Source organism: Nycticebus coucang, chromosome 20 (genome assembly GCF_027406575.1).
Source record: "Nycticebus coucang isolate mNycCou1 chromosome 20, mNycCou1.pri, whole genome shotgun sequence".
Lineage (NCBI taxonomy): Eukaryota > Metazoa > Chordata > Mammalia > Primates > Lorisidae > Nycticebus > Nycticebus coucang.
This window is the reverse complement of record NC_069799.1, coordinates 55,607,612-55,635,068: the sequence shown is the minus strand read 5'-3', so window position 1 is coordinate 55,635,068 and position 27,457 is coordinate 55,607,612. Positions and strand designations below refer to the sequence as shown.

Below are 27,457 nucleotides of genomic sequence, written 5' to 3'. Positions count from 1 at the left end.
TGGGGGAGAATTTTTTGATAAACCATAAACATAAGCCAGACCTTTGAGGGAGAGAACTTCTCCATATCCACATAGCAGGTTGTAAAATTCATTACGGTGTTGTCAAAAGAAAGGCACTTACCACTTTGGCGTGGTCTTTCTGGGGCTGACCTCACTGACACATGGGGACTGCGCTTTAAGGAGGATGCTGACCACCTGCAGGAGATTGAGAGTAAACGGAGGAAGGGCTTGGGAACCACAGCAAGCACATAATGATGGAAAGATCTGCAGGTTCTACAGCTTGGCAGAGAGGATGCGGGCTTTGAAGCATCATCCCCTGTGGCCCAGAAGGAAGATGTAGAACCCGTGAGTGGCGTCACAGGGAATTAGATGTCAGATCAAAATTCGGAGACAGAAGAGCTGCGCGATGGACAGCTTTGGGAGGAAGGTGAAGTTTTTAAAGGGCTGTGAAAATGGTTGAGCTGGAAGATACTTGGAGCGATGCTATGGAGCCACACAGATTGCCAGCACACAGCATGGAGGGTGCCCCACCGTGATCTGGTGGATCTACAAATCTGTGTATATGAGGATGCTGTAGGAGAAAGGTGGACTAAATATTCTGTAAGTTTTCTTTTGGTTCTGAGATCCTTTAACTTCCAACATCATTTACTAATACATAAGATATGTCTCAAAAACTAGAGGAAAGAAGAAGGACACTGGAAACACACATGGTGCTCTCGCAAATGTTTACTCTGTAGATGCCGCCATGGGCTTGCTTAGAATTCATGGCGCACTCAACCCACTCAGCTTTCACTGAGAACTGTTGACAAGTTGAGCCACTTGCCAGACCCTGAAAGAAAGGGTCAAACCATAGGCCGTGAAGGAAGAATACAACATTCCCATTTCTCTGTCTACCCCCACTTGGGGCTTGGCTGCCCAGCGGAGAAACACAGTCATTGATTTCCTCTCTGAACCACGAAGTGCTGATTCCTGGCATAATGAAATTGAACCTGGATAATAGAGACATGCAGAAGGAAACAATTTTCAGATAAAATAACATTATTCCTGGCAAAGCAGGCACACGTCGTTGAATTCTTATTGTGGTTGTTGGCAGAAAAAAAGTCAGTGCTAAATGTTGGCAGGTAGAGAGTGTTTCCTTATTTTATTTCAAGACAGGGGATAAGGCAAACGTTCTGATCTTGTTTCGGAAACAAAATAAAACCAAAATAAGTATCTAATCAAGTATCTAGTTTTTCTCTCTCTCTAAAAAGTATCCAAAGAAAAATTTTTGTTTTTTAAAAATCTTTAGTTAACTCAGAAAAACGTGAACTTCTGAGCAAATTGGTGGCCACATTTCCCCCTGTGCAGAAAGAGTAAGCATTTAGCCATGGCTCTTCCCTGGAATTGTTTATTCATAAATGTACAGATAATCTGATCTCTGTAGACTTATATTTTGCATTTTGTATTCATAACCACAAGTGCTCAGTCATTCCATTTCTTATTTTAGCATAAATGTTTGCAAAGTGTTATTCTGTAGAATAGGTGCTCATCTGTCTAGAAGTCAAGAGCTGGGGCACTGGAGCTGGTCCCAGAAGGCAGCTCCTGTGGGAGGTGTGGAAGTGGTCTAGGGAAGAGGGAGGGCCACACATGTAATTCAACTTTTTATGGCTGTTAGATGTTTGCCACCATCCTCTCTGCTACAGAATTGATCAAAAGCAAGAAGCCATATTTTTTCTGTATTCTTGCCCAGTGATGTGAGTCCGTTAGCATCGAGATGGCCCCCTGGGTTCAAGCACACACAGTGGACAGCCTAGGGGTTGTCTAGGGGTTACCCCCATACCCCACACCCCCTCCGTGCTACACCTCCTCCTAAGAGGAATCCTAGTTGCATAATTCTTGGTTTGGCAATCTAAGAATTTGATAATTTGACAGCCTACTGCTTCTTGAATTGACAGTTTTTGCTTTCCAGAACTTTTTTAGGTTAAGAGCCTTCTCTTTTCTAGTTAGAATCAGATTATCTTGTTTACAGAATCAGGACAGCTTCTAGCCCATCTGATGACTTTTTAGGAATTAGAAAAATGTGCGTCTTCTAGCAGGCCAGATTGGGCCGTATTGAATTGTGAGAACATTTTTGAACAATTTACCTGTCTATAAACCAGATGATGGCAAAAAAAAGAAAAAAGAAAAAGAAAGAAAGTGCAGCTTTCATGGGCCTTGTCATGGGCTTCAGCTCTCTTTGGCTTTCTGACCTGATGCCCTCGGGCAGAGTGTAACTTGCACGACCATCTGCAGTGGCCCCGATAAAAACTAGACTTACATTCTTAAGAAACTTTTCCAAGTCCAAGGCTCAAGTGACAACACCTCGCTGAGTTTAGAATGCGTTTGTTTTCACAGTAAGTGCTCTTAAATAGTGATAAAGACACAAGCCACACGCTCACTATCTTGAACTGAAGATGCTTTAAGTATTTTTCATAGTTTATCAGTCCTCAAAGTCTAAAATTTTTTTGTAAAACTTTCTTTCAGCCTTCCTTACCTATCATATGAAAGACTCCACGTTTAACGCCTGGATCGGGCTGAATGATGTCAACTCAGAACACACGTTCCTCTGGACGGACGGCCGAGGAGTTCATTATACCAACTGGGGGAAAGGTTACCCTGGTGGAAGAAGAAGCAGCCTTTCTTATGAAGATGTGAGTATCAGTTTGGGGTTACCTCTCCCTACACTATCAGCTTGCATGGAATTATCATATTATTGATACATCCTCTGGGAAAAGTTTACCCATCGATCGGGTCCATTCTTGCAGAACGGATGCTCCTTGAGTGGTTTATTCTTGCAGATTTTAACTGTTTTTAGGCTGAGCCCACCTGGAAGGAAAGGGTATATAGATCAATGTTTTTCAGCCTTTTTGATGTTACAGCACACTTGAACCCGTAGTTAAATTCCTGTGGCACGTTTTAATTGTGTTGATAAAAAAAAAAAAGTAAAAAAAGAAAAAGAACATACTTACTTTGAACTACTTTCAAAAACAATTTAATTAAGATCTTTAAAATTTTTTGTGGCCCTCCTAAGATCCTGTCATGGCACACCAGTTGAAAATCACTGGTATGGATTGAGTCAAGAAAGCACTCTTTGACTTGGGGTTGTGGCCGTAGTGAAAAGCAGAGAAACCCAGAGCAAATGCTTGAAAGCCAGGCTAATCAACTTTCGTGGTATGAACTGCCTCTTACCTATTGCAGCTGTTGTAGTATTTACGGTGTAAGTCTGGAAACTACTACTATCTAAAGATATCATCACCAGCATTATTATCATTGAGCTGACATTTGCACAGTGCTTATCACATGCCCAAAGCTTTTGTACATTAACCTGAGAGACAGACTATGGTTCTGTAGTTTACTATTTTTACTCTTTTATAATTGAACAGAGTCAACCTATCAGTGTCCAACACCATGCTGGGGGTTGTAAAAAGCAGGAAGAAATGTTACAATTTTGTTCTCAACTTAAAATAATTTAAACTTAAACTAGACCACAAGTCTTAAGGTAAGAAAGAAGACAGTAAAGAAACATAAGTATTTAATGATGGGGTCAGCTGTAAAGTACTATATTAGTTAAGAGGGAAGAAATTCACTAGGGAATGGGTTGTTTGAATCAGCAGACCTTATCTTTGGAGGCAATCAACGTCTTTGCCTGACATGGAAGAGGGAAGAAACTGAAAAAAATACTCAACTCCGGATCTTTTTTCCGAGTTTAAAAATAACAGGGCAAGACCTGATTAAGTGGTCAAGGTGAGAGACATCTTCAGGGAAAAGGCAGAAAGTGTGTTTGGGTAGGAAGAAATGGCTTTGGATCTGAAGTAGGAGTTTTATGTAGAAAAGAAGTGGCTATAAACCTGGATAGTGGGAATCAAATTTTGAGAAATTTAGATGCCATAGGAGAGATTTTGTCCAGAGTTTGTTTGCTTTCTATTTTTAAAAATTTGTGAAGGTGTGTTTGAGGGCCTGGTCAGTCTTGGTGAATATTCTGTGTGAGCTTGAGAAGAATGGATCTTTGATGTTGTTGGACAAAGTCATCAATGTTAAGGAGATCCAGGTGATGGATGGTGACGTTCAGTTCAACCATGTTCTTGCTGATGTTTTGTCTCTTTTATCTTTCTATTTTTGATTGATGGCTCCAATTCTAATTGTGGCTTCATCTATTTTTCTTTGCAATTCTATCCTATTTTGCTGCTTTGTTGCTAGGTACATATACATTATGGATTGCTTTGTCTTCTGGGACAATTATCCCTTATACCATTGTGTAACACTTTACCTCTGATAACTTTCCCTGCTCTGCAGTCTGCTCTGCCTGAAATTAATCTTGTTAGTTTCATTTTGACTGGTGTTAGCATGGTATACCTTTCTCCATCCTTTACCTTTAATCTATACATTTTTTAATATTTAAAGTGAGCTTCTTGTACCAACTTATGAGTCTCTGTCCTTTTACGGGTGTATTTAGACCAATAACATGTAAAATGATTATTAATATAGTTGGATTAATATCCATCATATTTGTTATTGTTTCATATTTATTGTTGCTTGCTTCATTTTTTGTCTTCCATTCTTTTTCTGGTTTTACTTGAATAGTTTGTATGATTCCATTTTTCTCTTCTCTTTAGAATATCAATTATGCTTTTAAAAAAGATTTTCTTTAGATGTTGCTCTTTAGTTTGCAGCATATATTTACAGTTAATCTAGGTCAGTGGTTCTCAACCTTCCTCATGCCTCCTAATGCCGCAACCCTTTAATACAGTTCCTCATGTTGTGGTGACTCCCAACCATAAAATTATTTTCGTAATCTGGTGTATTTCAAATGGTTCTTTCCCACATCTTCTGTGGGAGGAAAGAGGGGATTTTTTTTTTCCTCTGCTTTACTGTGAGGATCTGGTAAGAGGTCCTGGCAGTAAAACTCACAAAAATATGGGGATCTATTTAAGAATGTCCCCACCAAGTGATTTTTTTTTTTTTTTTTTTTTTTGAGACAAAGTCTCACTTTGTCACTCTCAGTAACATGCCCTGGCCTCATAGCTCACTGCAACCTCAGACTCTTAAGCTCAAGTGATCCTCTTACTTGAGCCTCCCCAGTAGCTGGGACTATAAGTGCTCGCCATGATATCCAGCTAGTTTTGGAGATGGGTCTTGCTCTTGCTCAGGCTGGTCTTGAACTCCTGAGCTCAAGCAATCCACCTGCCTCGGCCTTCCCTACTGCAACAGTTACAGGCATGAGACACTGGGCCTGGCTTACCCACCAAGAGTCTTTAATTTCCAAACTTGTCCACATTGAGCCTCCAGCAATTTGTTAATGACAGTTTTGTTTTCCCTACCTCAGTCACTGGTTCCCATGGACTTTTCTGCTCCTGGAATTCTGCCCTGGTCAGTAGAGATTTCCTATATCTACCTGTCTGTTTCTCTAATGTGGGGGATCAGCTGTTTGTTTTATGACCTCCATTTTATGATGGTATTTATTTATTTATATATTTATTTGAGACACAGTCTCACTCTGTTACTCTAGGTAGAGTGCCGTGTCATCAAAGTCCATTGCAACCTCTAGCTCTTGGGCTCAAGTGATCGATCCTCTTGCCTCAGGCTCCCAAGTAGCTGGGACTACAGGTGCCCTCCATGAAGCCTGACTAGTTTTTGTATTTTTAGTAGAGACACTGTCTTGCCCTTGCTCAGGCTGGCCTTGAACTCCTGAGCTCAAGCAATCCACCTATCTCAGCCTCCCAGAGTGTTAGGATTATAGGCATGAGCCACCCTGTCCCACCCTTATGATGTATTTTAAAAAGAGTTGTTGATTTCAGTTTCCCCCGGCTTTTCTTGGGGCACCTGTTGTGGATGGGAGGGATAACTGCCAACCTCCTTACATAACAGACTAGCAGGACTTAAAAGTCTTTAACATTTGCTTTAAATCTATTCCATTTTTGCTTAAATTTCTTTTAAAAGGAAACTTGGTATTGGGAAAAAGTGGAACGTTGGTATTTTTACCACACAAATTGGGGGGTGGGGGTCCAGAATGATTATTTTTTTTTTGAGACACTTTGTCACCCTCAGTAGTGCTGTGGCATCATAGCTCACAGCAACCTCAAACTCTTGGGCTAAAGTGATTCTCTTGCCTCAGCCTCCCAGGTAGCTGGGACTACAGGTGCCCACCACAATGCCTGGCTTTGTTATTGTTGTTGATGTTGTTGTAGTTGTCATTTTGTTTGGCAGGTCTGGGCTGGATTTGAACCCACCAGCTCTGGTGTATGTGGCTGGCGCCCTAGCCGCTGAGCTATAGGCATCGAGCCCAAAAGTAGAATGATTTGATGAGATCTCCTCTCTTTATTTCTGGCTGGTCCACAATGACCTTGCCCCAAACCCCATCCTCTGACTTTAAATGAGCACAATACCCCATTCCATGCTAGACTGCAGATGGTATCTGGAGATGGGGGCAGGTGGCATGTGGTTGTCCTCCCCCTGCTCCAACCATACTAGATACAGGAGTGAGAAGGGGAGAAACGGCACTTCAGGAGAAAAATACTGAGATTGATTTTACATAGTACTTCAAGAAAGAAAGGATTTGGTAAATAAATGAGCTGTAAAGGGGAAATGGTGAAAAGCTTTGTGTTTGGGTGGTGGAGACTTGCAGAAGTTGAGGAGCATTTTCTATAATGGAGAAGTTGAGGCTTTGAGGGCCAAAAAGGTCTCTGTTGCAACCACGATAATGTGAAAGAAGCGGCTATGTTCCTATTAAACTTTACTTACAAAAACAGGTGGTGGACCTGATTAAGTTCCTATTCTAGTTTGATGACCTCTGAGGGAGTAATACTTTTACCTGTGGAAACAGCATAGAGAGGCTTTCTCACACCCAAGGCACCATTTTTTAGCCCATTGGGAAAGGAAGTGTGGTATTTTAGGTTCAATGCATGTGAATGAAACAAAAAGATTAGAGACATATTGGGGATATAGTCAATTACCAAAGAGAATGAATGCTTGATGGAAAATGGAGAGTGTGTGTGTGTGTGTGTGTGTGTGTGTGTGCGCGTGAATGAGAAAGAGAGAGAATATTCTGAGCCTACACTTTTCATATATTTAAGCTTCAAAAGGAAGGGGGAATGGAGGGAAGATGGAGATACAACCTAAATGATCACAAACCAACCTCAGGACTGGGCCAGGTGTAGCCAGTGGGCGCACAGTTTGTAGGCTTGTACCTGTAGGAAATTCCCAGAAACTGGCCATGGCGTCCACACACCTGACCACTTCTGTACGGTGTAGTCTGGCAGCCGTAGCAGAGACTCAGTGCTACAGAAGGGCGAGTCTATATCTGGACTGACTTCTGAAGCCTGAAGTACAAGAACAGCACAGCTCAACTAGCGTAAGCAGGAACAGAAAAGTCAGAGAGTCTGAAAGGTTAATTGTCATTGCAGCTAAGATAACTACGGATAGAAGAATTCGCCATAATTTTATGTGCCATCAAAAAAGAATAGCTGCCAATTTAACTCTGGCATACTGATTAGGGTACACATCTCTCATTCTAGAATGTGACTATATGAGAAATGTTCATCTTAGGTGAAATGCTCTCCATGGCTTTTCAACGTTACTACGGAGGGAGGATCTGTCCATCTCTCTGCTGTGTACCCTTGGCTTGCTGGCCTAACTTTCTTCTTCATGGTACCTCCCTTCAGGGAAATATCCAATCTTCCCTTTCTGGGTTGCTTTTTATTAACAAGAAGCCTGGGAGGCCTCCTGCCCCCAGGGCACCACACATTCCTCACCCATTGAGAAATAGTCCTGATTGTTTTCCTGTACAGCCAGTCTGTGGGGAGCCTGAAGGACTGGGACTGAATCCCAACTCTTTCACTTACTGCCTGTGTGACCACCAGCAAGTTATCTAATTTCCTTTTGCCTTGTTTCTCTCATCTGTAAAATGGGCACAATGGTATCACCTACCTCATAGGATGAGTATGAATTTAAATGAATTCATGCATGTACAGTACACGACCAGTACATTTAGAGCAGTGTCAGACATTATGAATTATAATTTATAATTTTTAAAAAGAACGGCACATGTTATAATCAAAATCTTCAGCTGACATGGTGTAAAAACTTAAGCAGGTGTGTGGTTCGTGTTGGTTGATATACCGCCTTGTGGAAGCTTGGGATTGCAAACACATTCAGAACCAAACGAATATATTTTTCTAGCTAGTCCTCGCATCCTCCCTTGTAAGATTATAAGTAAGATATGAAGCTATAATAGCAATTATCTCTGAATATTGGTTAGTGAGAATTTGGACAGAGAGGATACCATATTTGTCTGGTTTCTAAGGGGTGGTAGTGATTGATACAACTTCTGATAGGAAAGTTTCTGAGGCCTGCCTCCAAAATTTATCCATAATCTGTTTGATTTTAAATTCAGATAGCAAGAATTCAGATGTAGGGCATCTGCATGGAATACGGATGCAGTTGTGCAAAAAGTAATGATGGGTTGAATATACAATAAATTAGGGCGATCTTAAGACTTGGAAGTTCGGGATAATGAGATGTTATTTTTGGCATGTTCACGAATCGATGTACATAATTGTTGATTCATCCTTGTTTTCTTTCTCTGTAAATAAACAGGCTGACTGTGTGGTTATTATTGGAGGCAAATCCAATGAAGCAGGGAAGTGGATGGACGATGTCTGTGACAGCAAGCGCGGCTACATATGCCAGACACTTTCTGGTAAGTTCCTCTGAACCTCACCTGCCTGGAAGGGCTGGGTTTTCTACTTTAAAAAATATATCATTCCCTTGTACAACATTAACTTGGATTCTCACTTTAATTCACGTGCATCTGTGACAGTCAAGAAGGTTGATATGCTTTAGTCTCTCATTCTCTTATCAGGCAGATTAACCTTGATGTTGAAACTTTTCCTAATTTTGTTAAAAATTTGGAGGATTTGCCAATGTAGGAGCCAGGGGAAAAATTTCTCCTTTATCCTCTGAAGGTTCACCGAAAATCACTGGCAAGAGGCAGCATGTAATAGGAGAAAAGGCACACCAATGTATTTAATCATAGGTTTACACGACACAGAGATTTTCAGAAGGAAGACCCAGACCAAGGTCCATTTTTATACTTCGGTTCAACAAAGTACAGAAAGCTGTATAGAAATACAGTTGGACAAAAAGGGTATGATCTAACCTAGCAAGGCCTTTATGTCCAGATCAGTGGTTCTCAACCTTCCTAATGCCTCCTAGTACCCCGACCCTTTAATACAGCTCCTCATGGTGTGGTGACCACCAACCATAAAATCATTTTCGTTGCTACTTCATAACTGTAATTTTGCTACTGTTATGAATCGTAATGTAAATATCTGATATGCAGGATGTATTTTCATTGTTACAAAGAGGTCGCAACCCACAGGTTGAGAACCACTGGTCTAGATTCTTCTTGGCCTCTGTGAGCAGTGCTCTTCCTTTGGGGTATGGGGTAGGACCGTCTCTAGAATGGGGGGATCTTATGATCTATAGTCAACTACGGTAGGTTAGATAATTTCTATATGGACAATTTTTACACAGAGAGGCCCCGGGGCAAGTTAGGCTAATATTTTTACGTTTTTGTGGTAGATGTACACTATGGAATACTATTTAGTCATTAAAAAGATGGCCACTTTATATTTTTTGTATTAACTTGCATAGAGTTGGAGAACATTCTCTTCAGTATCACAAGAATACAGAAGCAAGTGTCCAATGTATTCAATACTAATCTGAAGCTAGTAGACAATCTAATACATGCCCACAAAAGAGGAAAAACTCAATTTAATTCAAGTTGGGGGGGTGGAGGAGGGAGATTGGAGTGCTCCCACCTGATGGGCACAATGTAAGGGTCTATGGCACATCTCCTGGGTACAGGACACAGCTACAACAGGGACTTTACCTAACAAATGCAAACATTGTAACCTAATAGTTTGTGCCTTGATTATTAATCTGAAAAGAAAAAAAAATATTTAGAGGTTTTTATGGCTGCCTATGGTGAAAAGGAGTCCTTGCGTTTAAGCACTCCTTTGGGAAAGGATTCTGGTTTCTATGGCTGGGTTTGGGGGACAATGGAACTGAGAGATGAGAAGGCAGGGAACGGGCAGAGAAAAACCTTCCCTTCTGAGGCAGCCTCGGAGGCCTTCATTTGTGGTGTTGTTTTCTGAGTTCCGATACCTACCTGTACCTTTTCTTAATGTCAGAGTAGGAACGTCTCGATTCAACTCCTATTTTTTGAGAATCGTTGGCACAAAGCCTCATAAAAGCCTCATTCTCTGCTCTGGATTCGATGTGTTATTAATGTAGATCTCTCATTTGAGGTTTCTCTTTTTCCCATCTTAGGAATCTTGAAAATGGTTAAATGAAAATGATACAGAGAACTGGCTATTTACTGTGACTCAAGATGATGTTGATTCTAGTTTCTAGTCCAATGAGAATAAAAATGTCTAGCTACACAAAAACATTAGAAATTTAAAAATAGATTTGATGTGAAGACTGAGGGTGGGAAGGTTGCTGCCGTTTCGCATACGGCTCTGAGAGGACAAGTTGGATTTGGAAGGTACTTGTTCTCCCAGACTTACTAAATGTTCCTTATACTTTTGGGATAATCAGGGAACTAATATCGACTCATAGCAATGATTAAAAATCATGTAACATAGTTTCAGATAATTGACAAGAACTGCAGAAATTCTAATCTTTTCTTGCTCCTGAAGCTGTCCCAAGGTCACGTCACTTTTCTCTTTACCCAATGCCCTACAGCACCAGAATCATAGGCCACCAGAATCACCAAAACACACCATCTGCACCTCTGTTTTTTAGGCAAATTGGAGAAGCTCCTTACAGGAGTGAATAGTAATTCAAAAGCTTATTTAGACTCTTTTCTTATTTTATAGACGTAAGTGATAGAATATTTTACTAGGAATAAAAACAAAAAAGCTTGAGGGTTTTTTTTTTTTTATGTCTTGCTCTGTCTGTTAGGCTAGAGTGCAGTGGCATGATCATAGCTCACTGTAGCCTCAAACTCCTGGATTCAAGAGATCCTCTTGCCTTAGTACTCTAAATAGCTGGAATTACAGGTGTATACCACCACGTCCAGCTAATTTTTAAATTTTTTTTGTAGGGATGGGGTCTTACTATCAGACAGCTGGCAAAAGTATAGGGGAAACTATTTTTATACTTAGGTTCAACAAAGTTCAATTTGTTGCCCAGGCTGGCATTAATTCCTGGGCTCAAGAGATTCTCCCAAATGGTGGGAAATATGGGTGTAAGCCATCACCTCCCCCATAGTTTGCAATTTTTTAATGACCTAAGGAAAAGTTCACAGTGTTAAAGTGGAAAAAAAGACAGCATATGAATTTTGTAAATTACAAATTATCAAAAAATAATAGCAACCTCGCTCCTCTTAAAAAGAAAGAATAAAAAAGACTCAATGGAAAGGCATCAAAATAGGAATAGTTATCTTCAGAGAGTGGGATTTTGGAGACTTTAGTTCCTTCAATATAGTTTTCTGCATTTTTTAAAGCCTCTATAAATACATATACCTATATATGCATATTAAACTTTTAGAGAATAAACACCGTTTTAAAGACTATACGAGACACATTCTTTGCTAAAATTTAGGAAAAGACAGAAACTTACGAAGAAGAGAAAAACTGCCTGTGATCTAACTTGGCAATAATCTTTCAATATTTTTGTTTTTTCCACATGATCTTTTTAAATGATTGTTTTTATAAACAAGCAAATTGGACAGAGGAGCTGTTTTCTACTTCTATATAAAGCCCTTTATGAAGCTATTTTATTTTTTAGCTTTACCTCAAACCTCATTTACCACTTTTAACAGTCCAAACGTTTTCCAATGGCATTAAAACAAGATCATATCTCCCTAAACTGGGAAATTGTAAAGTTGTTCCATTCCGGATAGGCTATAACATTTTAAGGATCCTGGCTGGGGTCTCTTGGTTTAATATTATACCAACACAAGATGGCAGCAACAGCAGAAGAAAGGAGAGGATGGAATGAAGTTACGGTGTAACAGTCACGAGCAAAGGAAACTATAAATTCTTGCCAGTAAAAATCACAGATTCTACAACATCATACAAATATTTTATTCACTTGCGTTAGAGGGAGTCCATTCAATTTGCTAAGTCAGTTCCTGTATTAAAACAATTATTCACTGTATTTCATCACAGTTTTAACTATAGACCAATAAACTCTTCTAATCGTTCTCAACCACAAAAAAAAAAAAAAAAAAAGAACGTGTCTACTCTGCTGTAGAGTAGGAACAAGGCACATGGTGAGTCAAGTTGATACAAAGTAAAACATGTCAATCTGCCAAGACAAAACCCGGCAGTCAAGGATATATAGATCCCTAGACCAGGATAAAGAGCTGGCTTATAAATATTTTCACCTTTGTGAATCATATAGTCTCGTTGAAAAAAACTCTACTGCGGTCATAGACTTGTGTAAACACGTGAATGTGGCCATGTTCCAATAAAACTTTATTCGTGAACACAAATTTGAATTTGTGCTTAGGATGTCCTGAAATATTATTATTCTTCAACTTCCCCACTTTCACCCAACCATTTGAAAACCTTTACAGCTCACTGGCTACAAAGACAGACGACAGGCAAATTTTATTCTTTGGCTATTGTTTGCTGACTTCTGCCCTGGGACATCAGCTAAGGCCTGCAGAAGCAAGTTCTCTGTTGGGGCCTTGATGTGAAGGGGCCCAGAGTGCAGATGTACCTAATGCAGTGATTAGAAACTCATCCTAGGAGACTGAGGAGGAAAGATCAGAAAGCTGAAGTGACTCTCACTTACAGAGGCTCCAACCCCTGGGTCAATCTGGATAGGGTGTGGGGGGCCTAGGTGAAGGGCATAAGAAATCATCATGAATAAAGGTTAGCTGAATCAGACACACATGTAAGGATTTATTCCAGAACCTAACCAGTTTCCTGAAGGTACATGACTCACAGATGGAGCCAAATAGATACAAAGTCATGGACGGAATAGAACCAGTGCAGGGGCAGGGTGGGGAGTCAAGCGGGAAGACTGTTGTTCACCTTCACATTTGACCAAGATGGAAAAATAAAGATTAGTAATGGCACAGTGATCCATGTTCGTTAACTTGTGGCCTTAAATTGTGTCCATTTCTTTCATCCGGATACTAGATTATATTGAATTTGCGATACCTTTTGTAGTTGAGAAAGTTGATCGTATACCTACCTTCATATTCTAAATAGAGTTAAAAAATTTTAATTTAATTGGGCGTACCCATTAAAAAATGAAGCTTTGTTTTCTGGCGTGAAATGGCTTACGAAAATATTTTTAATGCTTGCCATTTTGGGTATGTGCTATTCCGATTATTTTTATGATGGATGAGATATAGTAGTCATGTACCAAGGGTGCTCAATGAATGTTTCTTGATAATGCTAATAAAAATGGTCTTTTTACTGTAGACCCGGCCTTGCCTAAGTCTCCAGCAACAATTCCAACAGATGGCTTTATTAAATATGGTGAAAGCAGCTATTCACTCATGAAATTTAAAGTGCAGTGGCACGAAGCTGAGGAATACTGCAGGGCTCACAGTTCCCTCCTCGCGAGCGTTTTGGATCCCTATAGCAACGCATTTGTGTGGTTGCAAATGCAAACACTTACGGAGGGTGTGTGGATAGCCCTCAACAGTAACTTGGTAAGATGCCGGGAACCCGTGCCACCTGCCGTGATGGGTACACTGCGGGTGGATAGGATTCTCTTTCTGTTTGTTCCAAACACGTGTTATTCATCAGAAATAGTGTTGGTGCTAACTTGACTGAGACCCCATCTTTCAGGGACCCAACACCTTCAAGGATCTGGCCAAACTAAGAATTATCTAATTGCTGTTAAGTATCTTAATTGCTTTTGACTATTCAAATTAGATTTTGCATCTCAGTCATTTTCTTGACTCACTTATTTCCTTCCAGGGTCAGGATGGTAATAATGCCATGAGGGGAACAGCTCAGGGACTACTCAGTTGTTGGTGATGAGGATGGTTTTTATTTTTTTGTGCCAACATTCTAGATTTATTAGAGGTCCTGAGGTGGCAGAGCTTCCATCCGGGTGTGAAAACTACTTCGTGACAGTCAATTTCCTGAATTCTGTCACAGAGAAAGAAAGGTTGGCAGGAGTGGGTGGGGGTGAGGAACTAAGCGTGGTGATGGAGTTGTCAGAATATTCCTAGAGTGATTCTTCTCCGATGCCTCGTCAACCATCTATCCACCCTTCATCCATCCAGCTAGCTAGGCAGCCAGCAAACTTTCCAGCTTTCTATTTCTATTTCCAAGAAATGGATATGTTGGCTAGTAATTAAGAAATAATACAGGAAGTGTCAAATAAAAACACAGTAAGACGTCTGTAAGCTGACCACCCAGGGGACCGAAACAGACTGGTGAACACACAGAGGTGGTCAACATAAGGCACTAGGCCTACTGTACTGATGCGCACATGTGGTGCACGTCCAGTCTATGAAAATTAGATCAACTTGAGGTGGTCAGCGTAGGGAGAGGATCAGCTAAGGAGGTTCCACTGTATATGGAAAGAGCGATAGGACAAGAGAAAGGGGAGCATTTGGGCGGGGGGGAAGACCAAGAGAGTTTCTCAGAGAAAACCAAACCTCGTAGATGTGGGCTGGTGTGTTAGAACATAAAGAAGGCATACCAAGAAGAGAGAAAGAGACAGAAGATGTCACGTTGTAAAGAGCTTCCAATGCCCGGATGTAGAGATAGAAATTTACACTTTGTGCAATGAGTATTTTCTAAGTAGGGAAGTAAACATTTAAAAGTAAGTAGTTCTATAATGATTTCCGTGATTAAACTCAGGCAAGGCATTTTAAAGTCTCTGTTGACTATGCTTTGAATAATAAAGTCGTTTGATAAATCACTCATTTCCTTCTCACAGACATGTTCACAATTCTCTTGTGAGTTCAAAACAGGCTTTTTATTTATTTTTTTAAAGATGAAATGATTTTCTGCTGTCCTGATAATTATGACAAACAGTATCATTGCCTTCCTTGCAACTATGGAATTACTAGATGTGCAAGCCCTATTTGATTATATGATACAATGCAACAAAATTCTAACTCACAATAACAACTTGATTTTGGTTTTGTCAATGGATCTTTGGTAATTGGCGTGGTAGACTACATAATGCCATGAAGAGGAGGATAATTGTTTGAATATTTAAAAAATTCAATTATCGATTCTTAGGCATTACCTGTAAAATCTCTTGTAGATTATTAAAGATATTTTTATTGATAAGTAATATTGTTGATGGTGTCAGTTAGTTGTGTATTATCATAACTTTAATAAGAGACTAAGTGTGCAACTGGAATAAAACAATATGCTTTTTAAAAAGTGTCATCATAGGCATTTGACACCCTAGTTACAGGCTCGGCAGGTAGTGGCGTAGCTCAGTGGGCAGGGCGCCAGCCACATACACCAACGCTGGTAGGTTCGAACCCAGTCCAGGCAAACAATGACAACTACAACAAAAAAATAGCTGGGCCTTATGGCGGGCGCCTGTAGTCCCAGCTAGTTAGGAGGCTGAGGCAAGAGAATCGCTTAAGCCCAAGAGTTTGAAGTTGCTGTGAGCTGTGATGACGTCATAATTCACATAGCCAAAAACTCACCTAAGTAGAAGTGACGAGACCTAGGTTCCCATTTTACTACCCGAGTGACCTTAGCCACATCATTTATCACTGGTGCTGTTTCTACCACAGACCAATGAGATCAGTAGCAATTTAGTGTTTCTCTCAGGGGTCCAAGAATTGAATGAAAATTACTTAATTTTTAAAATAATTTTAATATTAATATACGAAATATTTTATCTGTTATGAAGATGAAACTTCTCTTTTCCTCTGACAGCATGCAAACAAAGACAGTTTCAGGGAATAAGACGTAAAGATTTCTGAAGTCAGTGTTTTTCAGAATAGCTTCCAAGGATGCATTTCTAGTGATCGGCAAGAAATAATTACTTCGAAGAAAGGCTGCATTTACTGAATTTGAGTTGATAGAAATGACGTGTAATGTTCCTTTTATTCTCAAATGTGCAAAATTCCATGTCTAATCACAGTCTTAAGTATATCCTTTATTCTTCACTTGGTTCTTCTGCTATTTTCTAAATGAAGCAAGGCTCCGTGTTAATGGTTGTTTTTGTTCTTGCAGACCAATAATGAATACACTTGGACGGATAAATGGAGGGTGAGGTACACTAATTGGGCTGCTGATGAGCCCAAGCTGAAATCAGCCTGCGTTTATCTGGATCTTGATGGCTTCTGGAAGACGACTCCTTGCAATGAAAGTTTTTATGTTCTCTGCAAAAAATCAGATGGTAAATGAATATGCAAAACAACCAGAGGATTTGAAATTTTCTGAATAAGCTACTACACACCACTGTTGATGTTATTCCATGCTGGGTAGCTGAAAATAAGATAAAATATATTTCTTCACCTAACAAAAGACCATTTTAACGTACACCATGCATACACAGATGAAAATAATGGCAATAGAAAATTTTCTTTTCTTTTGAGGATTTATTTGCTCTTTAATAAACCTTTTGAGTTTTTATTATGAAGGTTGTCCTTTGAATCTGTAATAATGGATTCCCCAGGAAATTATGCTTAACGTTTGATGTTAACAACATATTCAGATCAAAATAATTTTATCAGAATGTGTATTGTTGGTATAGTTATAGAATTCCAGCTATAGCATTTAGTTATGTTACAGGTGTCATTAATAGTTAAAGAGGGGTTATATAGGTTAGGATCTCAGAAAAGGAATAGAATGGCTGGAAAATTACAAATTATTTGGGGGGACTTTTAATAAACTTAATGTTTGTAGGTATCTATAGATATATAGTCTGAACTATGAATGTGGTTGACTGCCACTATGCCATAGTACATTCTAGTGAAATATATTTAAAATTTTAGAAAAATAAAGTAAAAAGAATGATAATGGTAGATCCAAATGGTAACCATTGGAAGTTTTTTTTTTTTTAATAATACTAGATAGTAACATTTTCCTTAGCCACTGAAATATTATTCTACATGCTACAAAGATTCTGGTTTAGTTTCATTTTAAATATGTTTTTCTTAACAGTTGTCCCTGCCACAGAGCCTCCACAGCTGCCCGGCAGGTGCCCTGAGTCACAGCACACAGCATGGATTCCTTTCCATGCTCACTGCTACTATATTGAGTCCTCATATACCAGGAACTGGGGCCAAGCTTCTCTGGAATGTCTTCGGATGGGTAAGTGCCACATTTCCTGAAAGAAAAATTGATAATAACCTATTCTGGAGTCCTGTGACACAACACCACAGCAACGTAAAGATACCTGTTTTTTAAAAACTGATTTATTTTGTAAGAGAACAATGCTATGTCCCTTCAATGTAATTTCCAACTTTGTAGCATCAATATTTTAGAAAATTCAGATCATTTTCTGCACAAATATTTCTTCCTTTCTGTCCTATCTTCTAAAAATTGCCAGAATTCTCCTACTCAGTTACCCGCAGTCTCAGGACTGATAAGCTCAGACTTTACAAGTACCCAGGAACCATTTTTTTCTTTTATTTTTTTTTTTACTATTAATAGAAAAGTATTTATATCTGGCTATTGTATTTGTGAAGAAAAAGAAAACGAAACTAAAATAGACATGATGAAAAGGAATGATTTTCTCCCTGTTGTAAAAAATGTCCAAGTTAACTTTTCAGGGTACATGAAAAAGTCACCTAGTTACATCCTACCAAACATTTCACTGAATTATTTTAGTATTTAATACTTCCTGGATGTATTTAGTAGGGTTTTTTATTTTGCTCTAACTCAGGGTTCTTCATCCAACAGTGAAGAGCTATATCGTCTCATTTCCTTCAGGTTCATTCAAAAGTCAACCTTGTGCCACCACCGGCATGGGCAACTACAGTGTTAGACCATTGCCACCAAAGGCTTTTGACAAACATTTCCAGGGATAAGCCTCTTTTCACTCACTGGATTAAGAATAAGATAAAATATAGATAAAATAAAAGCAAGCTTTTCAAGTAGGATTTTCTAGAGAACTATCAGGTCAAATCATGGAAATTCTTTGAGAAAGAGCTTAAAAAGAGCTGTAACCCCATTCTAACCTCTCCAGGGGCATCATGTACTATAGGACTATTAATCCAATTGTTACTGATTTTCACAGTTGTTGTGGAGCTGTTGGTTTTAAAGGCAACAGTGGAGCTGGGAAGAAGACAGAAGGATTAGGACTAGCTAAAACACCATGAAGCTCACTGTTAACTACTGAGATTCAATCTTTTTTTTTTTTTTTTGTATTCTTGCAAGCCTTTAATTAATTTTTAGAATTCTAGAAAAGTTGATTTTAACAGATTTGTCGGTTTTCTCATTGCTTTTATAGGGGAAAAGACTTTCAGAGGTACATATTCTGCCCTTTCTGCTGATGTTATCTGAAGTCTGCTTTAATCATTTATAAAAATGTTTTTCAGCCAGGTGGCTCACTCCTGTAATCATAGCACTTTGAGAGGGTGACGTGGGTGGATTGCTTGAGCTCAGGAGTTCAAGACCAGCCTGAGCAAGAGCGAGACCTCCCCGCCCCCACCATCTCTACTAAAAAAAATAGAAAAAAAATTTAAAAAATAAATAAATGTTTTCCTTCAGGTTGTTTAGTATTTTTTTTTAATTTTTGCAATGAACATGTAAGAAACTTTGTCTTCAATTTTAGGTGACTATATTGTCCAGTAAATAAAATGAATGATTCAAATTCTCTTTCTCAAAATACATAACAGATATTTTGAAGTGATGAATTTCTATAAAATGTATTTAATGGTGAATTATGGAATCATCCAGTGAAAACAGTCATCGAATGGATAATCCAGAACTCAGTAAGATGGAAAACAGGCATATTGTTATGTCCAGGACCTCAAGACTGAGAAAGTCTAAGTTGTACCTGACTCTACCCTCGACTAGTGTTAGGATCTTGGCAAATTACTCATCCTCTGTCCTTTGTTCTCTTCAGCTATAAAATGGGGTAACAATAGTACCTATTAATGAGTTGTTATAAAAATTTAATGTGGTAATGCTTGTAAAGCCCCAAAGCAACACGTTAGGCACGAAATTCTTAAAAAATATGTTAGTTATTACTAAAAAGCTATGGTTTTTCTATAAAATCTAACACCAACACCATCTAACGTGGATTGTCACTTTCGTGGTTATCTACCTGGTCTCCCAATTTCCTCTCTGTACCTCGAATGGGTCTCTGCAGAACAGCTGGATCAATAGTCCTATAGTACGTCACATCATTCTGCTTCCAGAAAAAGCTGAGTCTTCTTTGTCATCACCTTGCCCTCAGTACCCACCTCCTTCCTTCTGCAGCGAGACGTAACCCATGACTGTCTTTAGCCGGTTGATCATGCTGGTGCTACATCCCCTCCAAACCGAGCCATCTCTGTCCCTGGAGAAGTTCTACACTTCCCTCTTGCTTGGTCTTCCCTCTTGTTAATTCTTCCTGGAAGAATTTTCTATCCTTTTTACTTGAAAGCCTACGCTACCTCTATTTAAATTCTATTTCCTCTTAGACTGCTTTTCATTTACTTCACCTAACATGAACATTTGACATTTCCGTAGCAGATTGCAGTTAATACCTCCTCTCTGATATCCCTGCAGGCTCTTATGACTGGCCATGGAGCCATAACGCTCTTAAGACATATTCTATGTCCTACTCATCTTTGAATATCTTGCAGGAACTAGTGCGGTGCTTGGACTCCAGTGATGCTCAAAACTGTATTTTCTTTCTTTCTTTCTTTCTTTCTTTCTTTCTTTCTTTCTTTCTTTCTTTCTTTCTTTCTTTCTTTCTTTCTTTCTTTCTTTCTCTCTCTCTCTCTCTCTCTCTCTCTCTCTCTCTCTCTCTCTTTCTTTCCTTCTTTCTTTCTTTCTTTCTTTCTTCTCTTTTTCTCTCTCTCTTTCTTTTTAGTTTTGGCCAGGGTCTTTCTTTCTTTCTTGTAAATTTATTTCAGGTTAATGTGAGGGTACAAACAACCAGGTCAAAATATTTGTTTTTGTTAGGTAGAGTCCCTCTTGTGGTTACGACCCACACATAAAAGTTGTGCCAAACATCCCCATCCCTTGCCCGTTCAGTGAGAGCACCCAACCCCCTCCATCTCTCTTGTTACCTCTCCCCCCAACTTGAACTGAAATGAGTTTTTCTCCTATGTGGACATGCCTTAGATCATCTACCGGCCTCATATTAGTATTGAGCACATTGGATAATTGCTTTTCCATTTTTGTGATACTTGACTAAGAAGAATGTCTTAACTCCATCCAGGACATCACAGACGATGTTTTCAAAATGGAAACTAAAATTCTGAGCAGAAAAAATATCCACCCCTCCAGTGGAGACATTGGTTGATTTTTATTGCTCTTACAATCAATGCTGTTTACAAAATAATTGATACTTTTATGCTTTGCAGGCTCTACTCTGGTTTCCATCGAAAGTGCTGCTGAATCTAGTTTTCTGTCATATCGTGTCGAGCCACTTAAAAGTAAAACCAATTTTTGGATAGGATTGTACAGAAATGTTGAAGGTAATTTTGGCAGAACAATTATTCAATAACGAATATTTCCAAATGTTGTATGTAAAACATGGTTTTATTTTTGGAAAGTCTTACCTAAAACAAGGATTAATTTGTGATGAGTTTGAAAATTCAAACTCATATTTTTATTTGATGTAGGAACTGAAAGTTAAAATGACTTTCCTATGATATAATCCTCAGAGTTGCCAATTAAAAAAAGATTTATAGCTAACTTAGTTCAAGAAGCTTTAAAAAGCATTTTTTAGTGGGATGGTGTTGGGGAGGGGAAGCTACAAAAGGAGAAGTATAAATATTTGTACTAATTGGAAGTAATTTTTTAATTTAAATATATTTTAGTCATTACAGTCTTATCTGTTCAAAGTCTGTTTTTTTTAAACCATTGATTCTTGTATAAAATAATGTGCTTAGAAAATTTGCACAAGTAAGCCTAACTTATTTTAAGATGGGTTATTTTTCACTTGCACTGTTATTGGTTTTATTTCATGACCAGGGATGTGGCTTTGGATAAACAACAATCCACTTGCCTTTGTCAACTGGAACACAGGAGATCCCTCTGGTGAAGGAAACGATTGTGTAGCTTTACAGGCGTCTTCTGGATTTTGGAATAATATTCACTGTTCTTCCTACAAAGGATATATTTGTAAAAGACCAAAAAGTAAGTACTAAGTTTGTCATGTGTTGTGTCTGTTCCCTGGCCATCACTTCTTTCCAATTGGCAGGTATCATTATAATTGGCATTATAATGTGATTACAGGGCCATCCCAGCTCTGTCCATTTATCACTGAAAAATTCAATCTGCCATGGTGATCCATCGCTGTCTGCTGCTCTGAGTGAGCAAGAGACACCCTCTGTCTGCTCAGCTAACATAGTCATTTGGGTTTATCAATGCATTTATGATGGAATACCCATGTGTATGGATTTGCCAACTGCAGGCAGTCGCCAGAGCATTTTTACAAGGCTTATGATGTCGGGGAAAGGGGGTAAAGTAATACCAGCATAAACCAGAAGAGGTCAGGGTTCTGGGAAGGAATCAGAATTAATTACAGAGTGGAGGCAGGAGGGTTGCTTGAGCCCAGGAGTTCAAGGCCAACATATTGAGCCCCCATCTTAAAAAAAATCAAAATAAAAAAACATTAGCCAAGCCTGGTTGTGTGCACCTGTCCTACCAGCTAAGGCAGGAGGATCACTTGAGCTCAGGAGTTCAGGGGCTACAGTGAGCTACCCCAAGCCTGGGTGAGAGAGCAAGACCATGTCTCTAAAAAACAAACAAAAAAGAATTGATTATAGAATGAGTTAGGGACTAATTCAGTCTCCTTCTGAGATGGAGTGTGAGACCATGGAAGGAAAGAGATTGAGGCTAATTAACAGTGTCCAATGCTCACAAGGCACTATCTGGACCATAATGATACTTTGTTGCCATTCCACCGCACCTAAGATTCTTCCCAGGACATGAACTTATTAATTAGGTAATAGATTTAAATAACTGAGTTAGATACACTAACCCTTTTGTCTCAGGAAGTTTTATCATTTTAAAGCAGTACAGGTCTTGGTCTTTTAAAACTCTGTTCTAGGGCGGCGCCTGTGGCTCAGTCGGTAGGGCGCTGGCCCCATATGCTGAGGGTGGCAGGTTCAAACCCGGCCCCGGCCGAACTGCAACCAAAAAATAGCCGGGCGTTGTGGCGGGCGCCTGTAGTCCCAGCCACTCGGGAGGCTGAGGCAAGAGAATCGCTTAGGCCCCGGAGTTGGAGGTTGCTGTGAGCTGTGTGATGCCATGGCACTCTACTGAGGGCCATAAAGTGAGACTCTGTCTCTACAAAAAAAAAAAAAACAACTCTGTTCTCATACACCACAATCTCTGGTGCAATGTTGAATATCTTGTAACATTTCAGTGGGCCAATTTTAAAACCCTAGCCTAGAATGCTGTTACTTATGGATGGGTTGGGTAGATTTTAAGGGTATCAGTGGCTCCAATGCTACAGTACTAGAATCTAATGTATGAGGTTGGACAGTTAAGTTCATGAACTCATTCTAGCAAAAGAGCTACCTACCTCATTGTTGAATATCACAACGGTCACCTTCGAAGTGCTCCCCTTGGGAAGCTATTCACTGATGCCAGCAACTAGTCCACTCTTCAAAACAATTTTGGAACTCAGCTTCTAGAATGACTATTAACTTCATGAACTCATCCTTGAAGAAGTGCTATATACCTCCATGTGGAATATCACTATTCACCTTCAAAGTACTTCCTTTGGCCATCTGATGACCGTAGTGATATTTAGCAATGAGGTATGTAGCACTTTTTCTAGGATGAGTTTGCAAACTCAGTTGTCCAACCTTGTATTCAAACTTACCATGTAGATGTAGAATGCTGCTTTAGCATAGATAGATAGATAGATAGATGATAGATAGATAGATAGATAGATAGATAGATAGATTTTCTATCTGTACCGGTATCTCTATCATATCATACCAAACCAAACATGGAGTAGTCTCTGTATTTGTGAACCAAATACTATTTACTATCTACATGCAATTATTGTAGGCTTTTATAAATATATAATTAATTAATTTTCCTTTTTTACAGTTGTTGATGTCGAACCTACTCATGCATTAATTACAACAAAAGGTAAGACCATTACAAAATTACAAGTCCTCTATTAATAATACATCAATATTGTTTGTTTTAAAAGCCATAATGATCTCTGGGCAGCGCCTGTGGCTTAAGGAGTAGGGTACCGGGGGGTGGTGGGTTTGAACCCAGCCCTGGCCAAAAATTGCCAAAAAAAAAAAGTCATCATGGTCTCTCCTCTGCACTCTCAGCAGTTTCACTTGAGCTAACACAGCCTCTGGGTTATTATGTCATCAACCTACCTTAAATGATACTTTAGAAAAAAGGCCTTGGGTTCAAGTTGGTGTTTTTACTCTAAGAAGCGCTTGAAAGCTTTTTTGTTTGTTTTTTTGCTGTGTTAGGAAGAGTTGCTTTATGAGAACCCATGGAAGAAATTCCTCCCCAGAATCTCTTTTCTTTTCTTAGCAAAGTTTTTTGTTTTAATTTTTATAGACAGCTTCAATTACGTAACTGATCCTATTTCACCCATATTGTTGGCCGCTAGAAAAAACTCAAGGTAAAATGTATGACTTGATTGTAAACCTCCCATCAGTCTCCCAGGTGCTTTTTGTTTACTGATTATATGAGTTCAAATTTCCACTATGTTTATTTTCTATTTTTTCCTAATTTTTGACTTGCTTTTAAGTACCATCATCGTTATTGTTCTATTCTATTTATCTGCTTATAAAGCATTTGGAAGCAGCTTTACATTATTGTGAAACAAGGTAACATATTTAAAAGACTTTGTTTAACTAGCTCAAGGCTACATAGACAAATGAAGTATTATTGCAACTGAATAATCATCTAAATATTCTTAATAATCCTCTAGGGGCCATATGGATTCTCGTTTTCGTGTCTTGCCTTTCTGTTTGACAAATGTCACTTGAAAAAATATGCATTTTAGCATTTCCAGAAAGAAAGTTGTATTGTTTTCCATATCATTTAAACTCTGTCTCCCTCCATCTTTTCCCTAATCCTTTTTTTTAAAATTTGTTTACAGCTGACTCAAGGAAGATGGAGCCTCCCAAACCGTCTTCCAACAGGACAGGAGTAGTGGTCATTGTCATCCTCCTTATTTTAACCGGTGCTGGGCTTGCTGCCTATTTCTTTTATAAGAAAAGACGTGTGCTCCTACCTCAAGAGGGCGCCTTTGAAAACACTCTCTATTTTAACAGTCAGTCAAGTTCAGGAACTAGTGACACGAAAGATCTCATGGGCAACATTGAACAGAATGAACACGCAATCATCTAGTATCAACGTGTGATCTTGGTATAACGGAATCTCATTAAGTTGTAACTAAAATTGTTTAATTCTTTAATTCCATGCGATTGTTTCCTTTCAAATTAATTATGTGTTGTACTGGCCTGTCCTTTTCCTTTGCCTAAATGAATAGTGGTTCATTTTCTAGCCTGGCAAGGTATTTTTACAAAGAGGGATAGTAATGTTGATTACCACTTAAAAAAAAATCATAGGCGCATCTACAGCACTACAATGCCAACATTTAAGTATCACTGCCCTGTAACTAGGATCAATTTCATGTAGATTACAACAGCTCTAGAAACAACCAGTGAAGCCTCTTGAAATATTTTAAGGGGCTCTGAAAAATATGTTACCTACTGAAATGTATTTCAGCAGTCAGAAGGCCATTTCAAAAATTAAACATAAACAACCTCAGGTGGTGTCAAAATTTAGTCAGCTTTCTCTGTGACCAGTCATGATTTCCACTTGATTATTTAGAATTGTATTCATAAATGTGCAGCAGAATAAGGCAGCCGAGAATCTGGTTTTTCCCGAGCATAATTTTATAGATTAAATATTGCAAATGTGTTCTTTGACCTCTTATATGTATATCAGGATACAAGGGTGTGAAATAAAATGTAAATTTGCATCACTGGATGTACTTAGATAATGTGAAATAAACATTAAAGACAAGGTCTATTTTTAATAGATTTGCATTTTGGTGATCTTGGTAAATGTAAATTTGCTTTTAACCGAGATTTATTTATCCCTTCATGTTACACTTTAACTTTGCTCTTACACAATATTATTAGTAAAGACATTCTTAATCAAGCTCTTTATCTATTTGGAAAAGGTATGTTGCTAAACCATCATGTGCAAAATGAATTTTTTTACCATAACAATTTGCACAGTTTTCTCAGATCTTCCCCCCCGAACATCTACTCAACTCAGAATTCAACAATCAAAGGCACTGATATTTGGGATTAAAACTCTAAATATCTTTTTCTCCCTTTAATTACTCCTTTTAACTTAAAATGTGTGCCTCGGACAAAGCTTTAGCTACATTATGAAATATTCTAGAGCTTTTGTATCTTACAAGGGCACCATGCTGCCAATCCTGTCTTAAGGGTTTACCACGGGTAAGAGTTCTTTACCTAGGTCCAGTGACCAGCACTCTCTGGATGGCAAAGAGTGGTCTTTGAAGGAGTCCAACTTGCATGCAAAAAGTTGTGTTTATTTGTGTGTGTACCATTTTTTCTGGGAAGAAAATACCTATGTATTTCAAGAACATCCATCATTCAAAAACAATTAAGCAACAGCATATCAGATAAGGGGTCAGATGAAATGTGCAGATACTCCAGCTTAGAAAGAAATAGGAAGTGAGAAGCAGGCAATTGTGGGAAAGGCTGCTGAGCACAAATGGTTCCCTTCTACACATCAAACAATAGAAAACAAATAGCTTTTCATTTTAGGGGTAAGAACAAAGCAGGCTCCATTTGCAGAAATTCCAATGGAAATGGAGGCTGCAAAGTCACAGCCTACATACATATGTGTATGTGTGTGTGTGTTAATAATCTTTCCTCAAGAACAAGAGAGAATTTGAGAAGAAATTCATGACTGAGCATGGTTAACAAATTCCTTGCACAAGCCTCTTTCCTTATAATTCAGAACTTCCTTTTCACAGAAAATATTTTGGATGCAAAACAACATTGATCTCAGACTCAAATGTCTCATCCTTGCAAGAGACGGTGTGTATTTGACAGGGTTGCCAAGTTCTGTTTCACCCTCTCACGTTATCCACCCAAACACATAAAGAGAGAAGTCATGTGCATCTACAAAGCTATTCAAACATCATACTGAAATAGCAAGGGAGGTTTTTTTTGTGTGGGGGGGGTAGGTACTGGGTAGAAAGAGGAGTTTTTCTCTTGTTTCATTCATTGGTGTTTGGTTTGGGTTGTTGTTGTTTATTTGATTTTCCTTTCTTAATCAGAAGTTCTCTCTGGCGATTTAATGTGTAAGTGGGTGTTGCTTTCCTCACTAGCTGTACTCTCATCTTAGGTGTTTATCAGGATTCAGGAGCTGGAAGACTCTTTGTTTTGTTTGTTTGTTTGTGACAGAGTCTCACACTGTCACACTAGATAGAGTGCCATGGCGTCATAGCTCTTGGAGGCTCAAGCAGTCCTCCTGCCTCAGCCTCCTGAGTAGCTGGGACTACAAGCATGTACCACCATACCTGGCTAGTTTTTCTATTTTTAGCAGAAAAGGGGGTGTCACTTGCTCAGGCTGGTCTTGAACTCCCGATCTTAGGCAATCCACCTGCCTCGTCCTCCCAGATTGCTGGGCTTACAGGAGTGAGCGATCGTGCCCAGTAGAGCTGGAAGATTCTTAAAGTTATTTTTCCCAGGTTGAATGCAAACAACATGAATAATCTATAACTTGAACTCTAAAAATTAAAGGGGACTCTGCAGGCACTGGTAGGAGTTTGGTGCATCCTTCTTTGGCATCCACTTACGCCTGCATTGTATCTTTATCTCTTCCTTCATCTAGTACACGTGCCAGACACTGAGCTCACCCCCATACATTCAGACATGGGTAAAAGGCAGGGTCTGTCCACAGGGAGTACACAGTCTAGTGGTCGTCCAGACCCACAAGCAGATCATTTTACAACCAATACTTGACTGGCGTAAGGTATTAGTGTAGCAGTGAGAGATACAGACGTGGCCATCAGCAGTGGCATGGCCAGATTGTGAGGGAACTGAGATTGTACTTTTGGGGGCCTCTTTCAGAATAGGCTGGGGCTCGGCGCCTGTGACTCAGCAGCTAGGGCACCAGCTACATACACTGGAGCTGGCAGATTTGAATCCAGCCCGGGGCTGCCAAACAACAATGACCAACTACTACCGAAAAATAGCTGGGTGTTGTGGTGGGCACCTGTAGTCCCAGCTACTTGGGAGGCTGAGGCAAGATAATTGCTTAAGCCCAAGAGTTTG

At 39.2% G+C, this 27,457-nt stretch overlaps 1 protein-coding gene across 1 annotated transcript in view; it reads left to right on the top strand.

The window, feature by feature from the left end:
- The window catches only part of MRC1 (mannose receptor C-type 1), a 90,921-nt gene extending 65,746 nt beyond the window's left edge, over positions 1-25,175 (top strand). The window contains exons 22-30 of the mRNA XM_053572934.1: positions 2,503-2,669; positions 8,611-8,713; positions 13,464-13,696; positions 16,206-16,371; positions 17,139-17,288; positions 20,498-20,611; positions 21,111-21,275; positions 23,205-23,246; positions 24,229-25,175. Of these exons, the coding sequence (XP_053428909.1) occupies positions 2,503-2,669; positions 8,611-8,713; positions 13,464-13,696; positions 16,206-16,371; positions 17,139-17,288; positions 20,498-20,611; positions 21,111-21,275; positions 23,205-23,246; positions 24,229-24,479 (1,391 nt within the window). The 3' untranslated portion in view covers positions 24,480-25,175. The remainder of the gene's footprint in view (positions 1-2,502; positions 2,670-8,610; positions 8,714-13,463; positions 13,697-16,205; positions 16,372-17,138; positions 17,289-20,497; positions 20,612-21,110; positions 21,276-23,204; positions 23,247-24,228) is intronic.
- Positions 25,176-27,457: the final 2,282 nt, after the last annotated feature.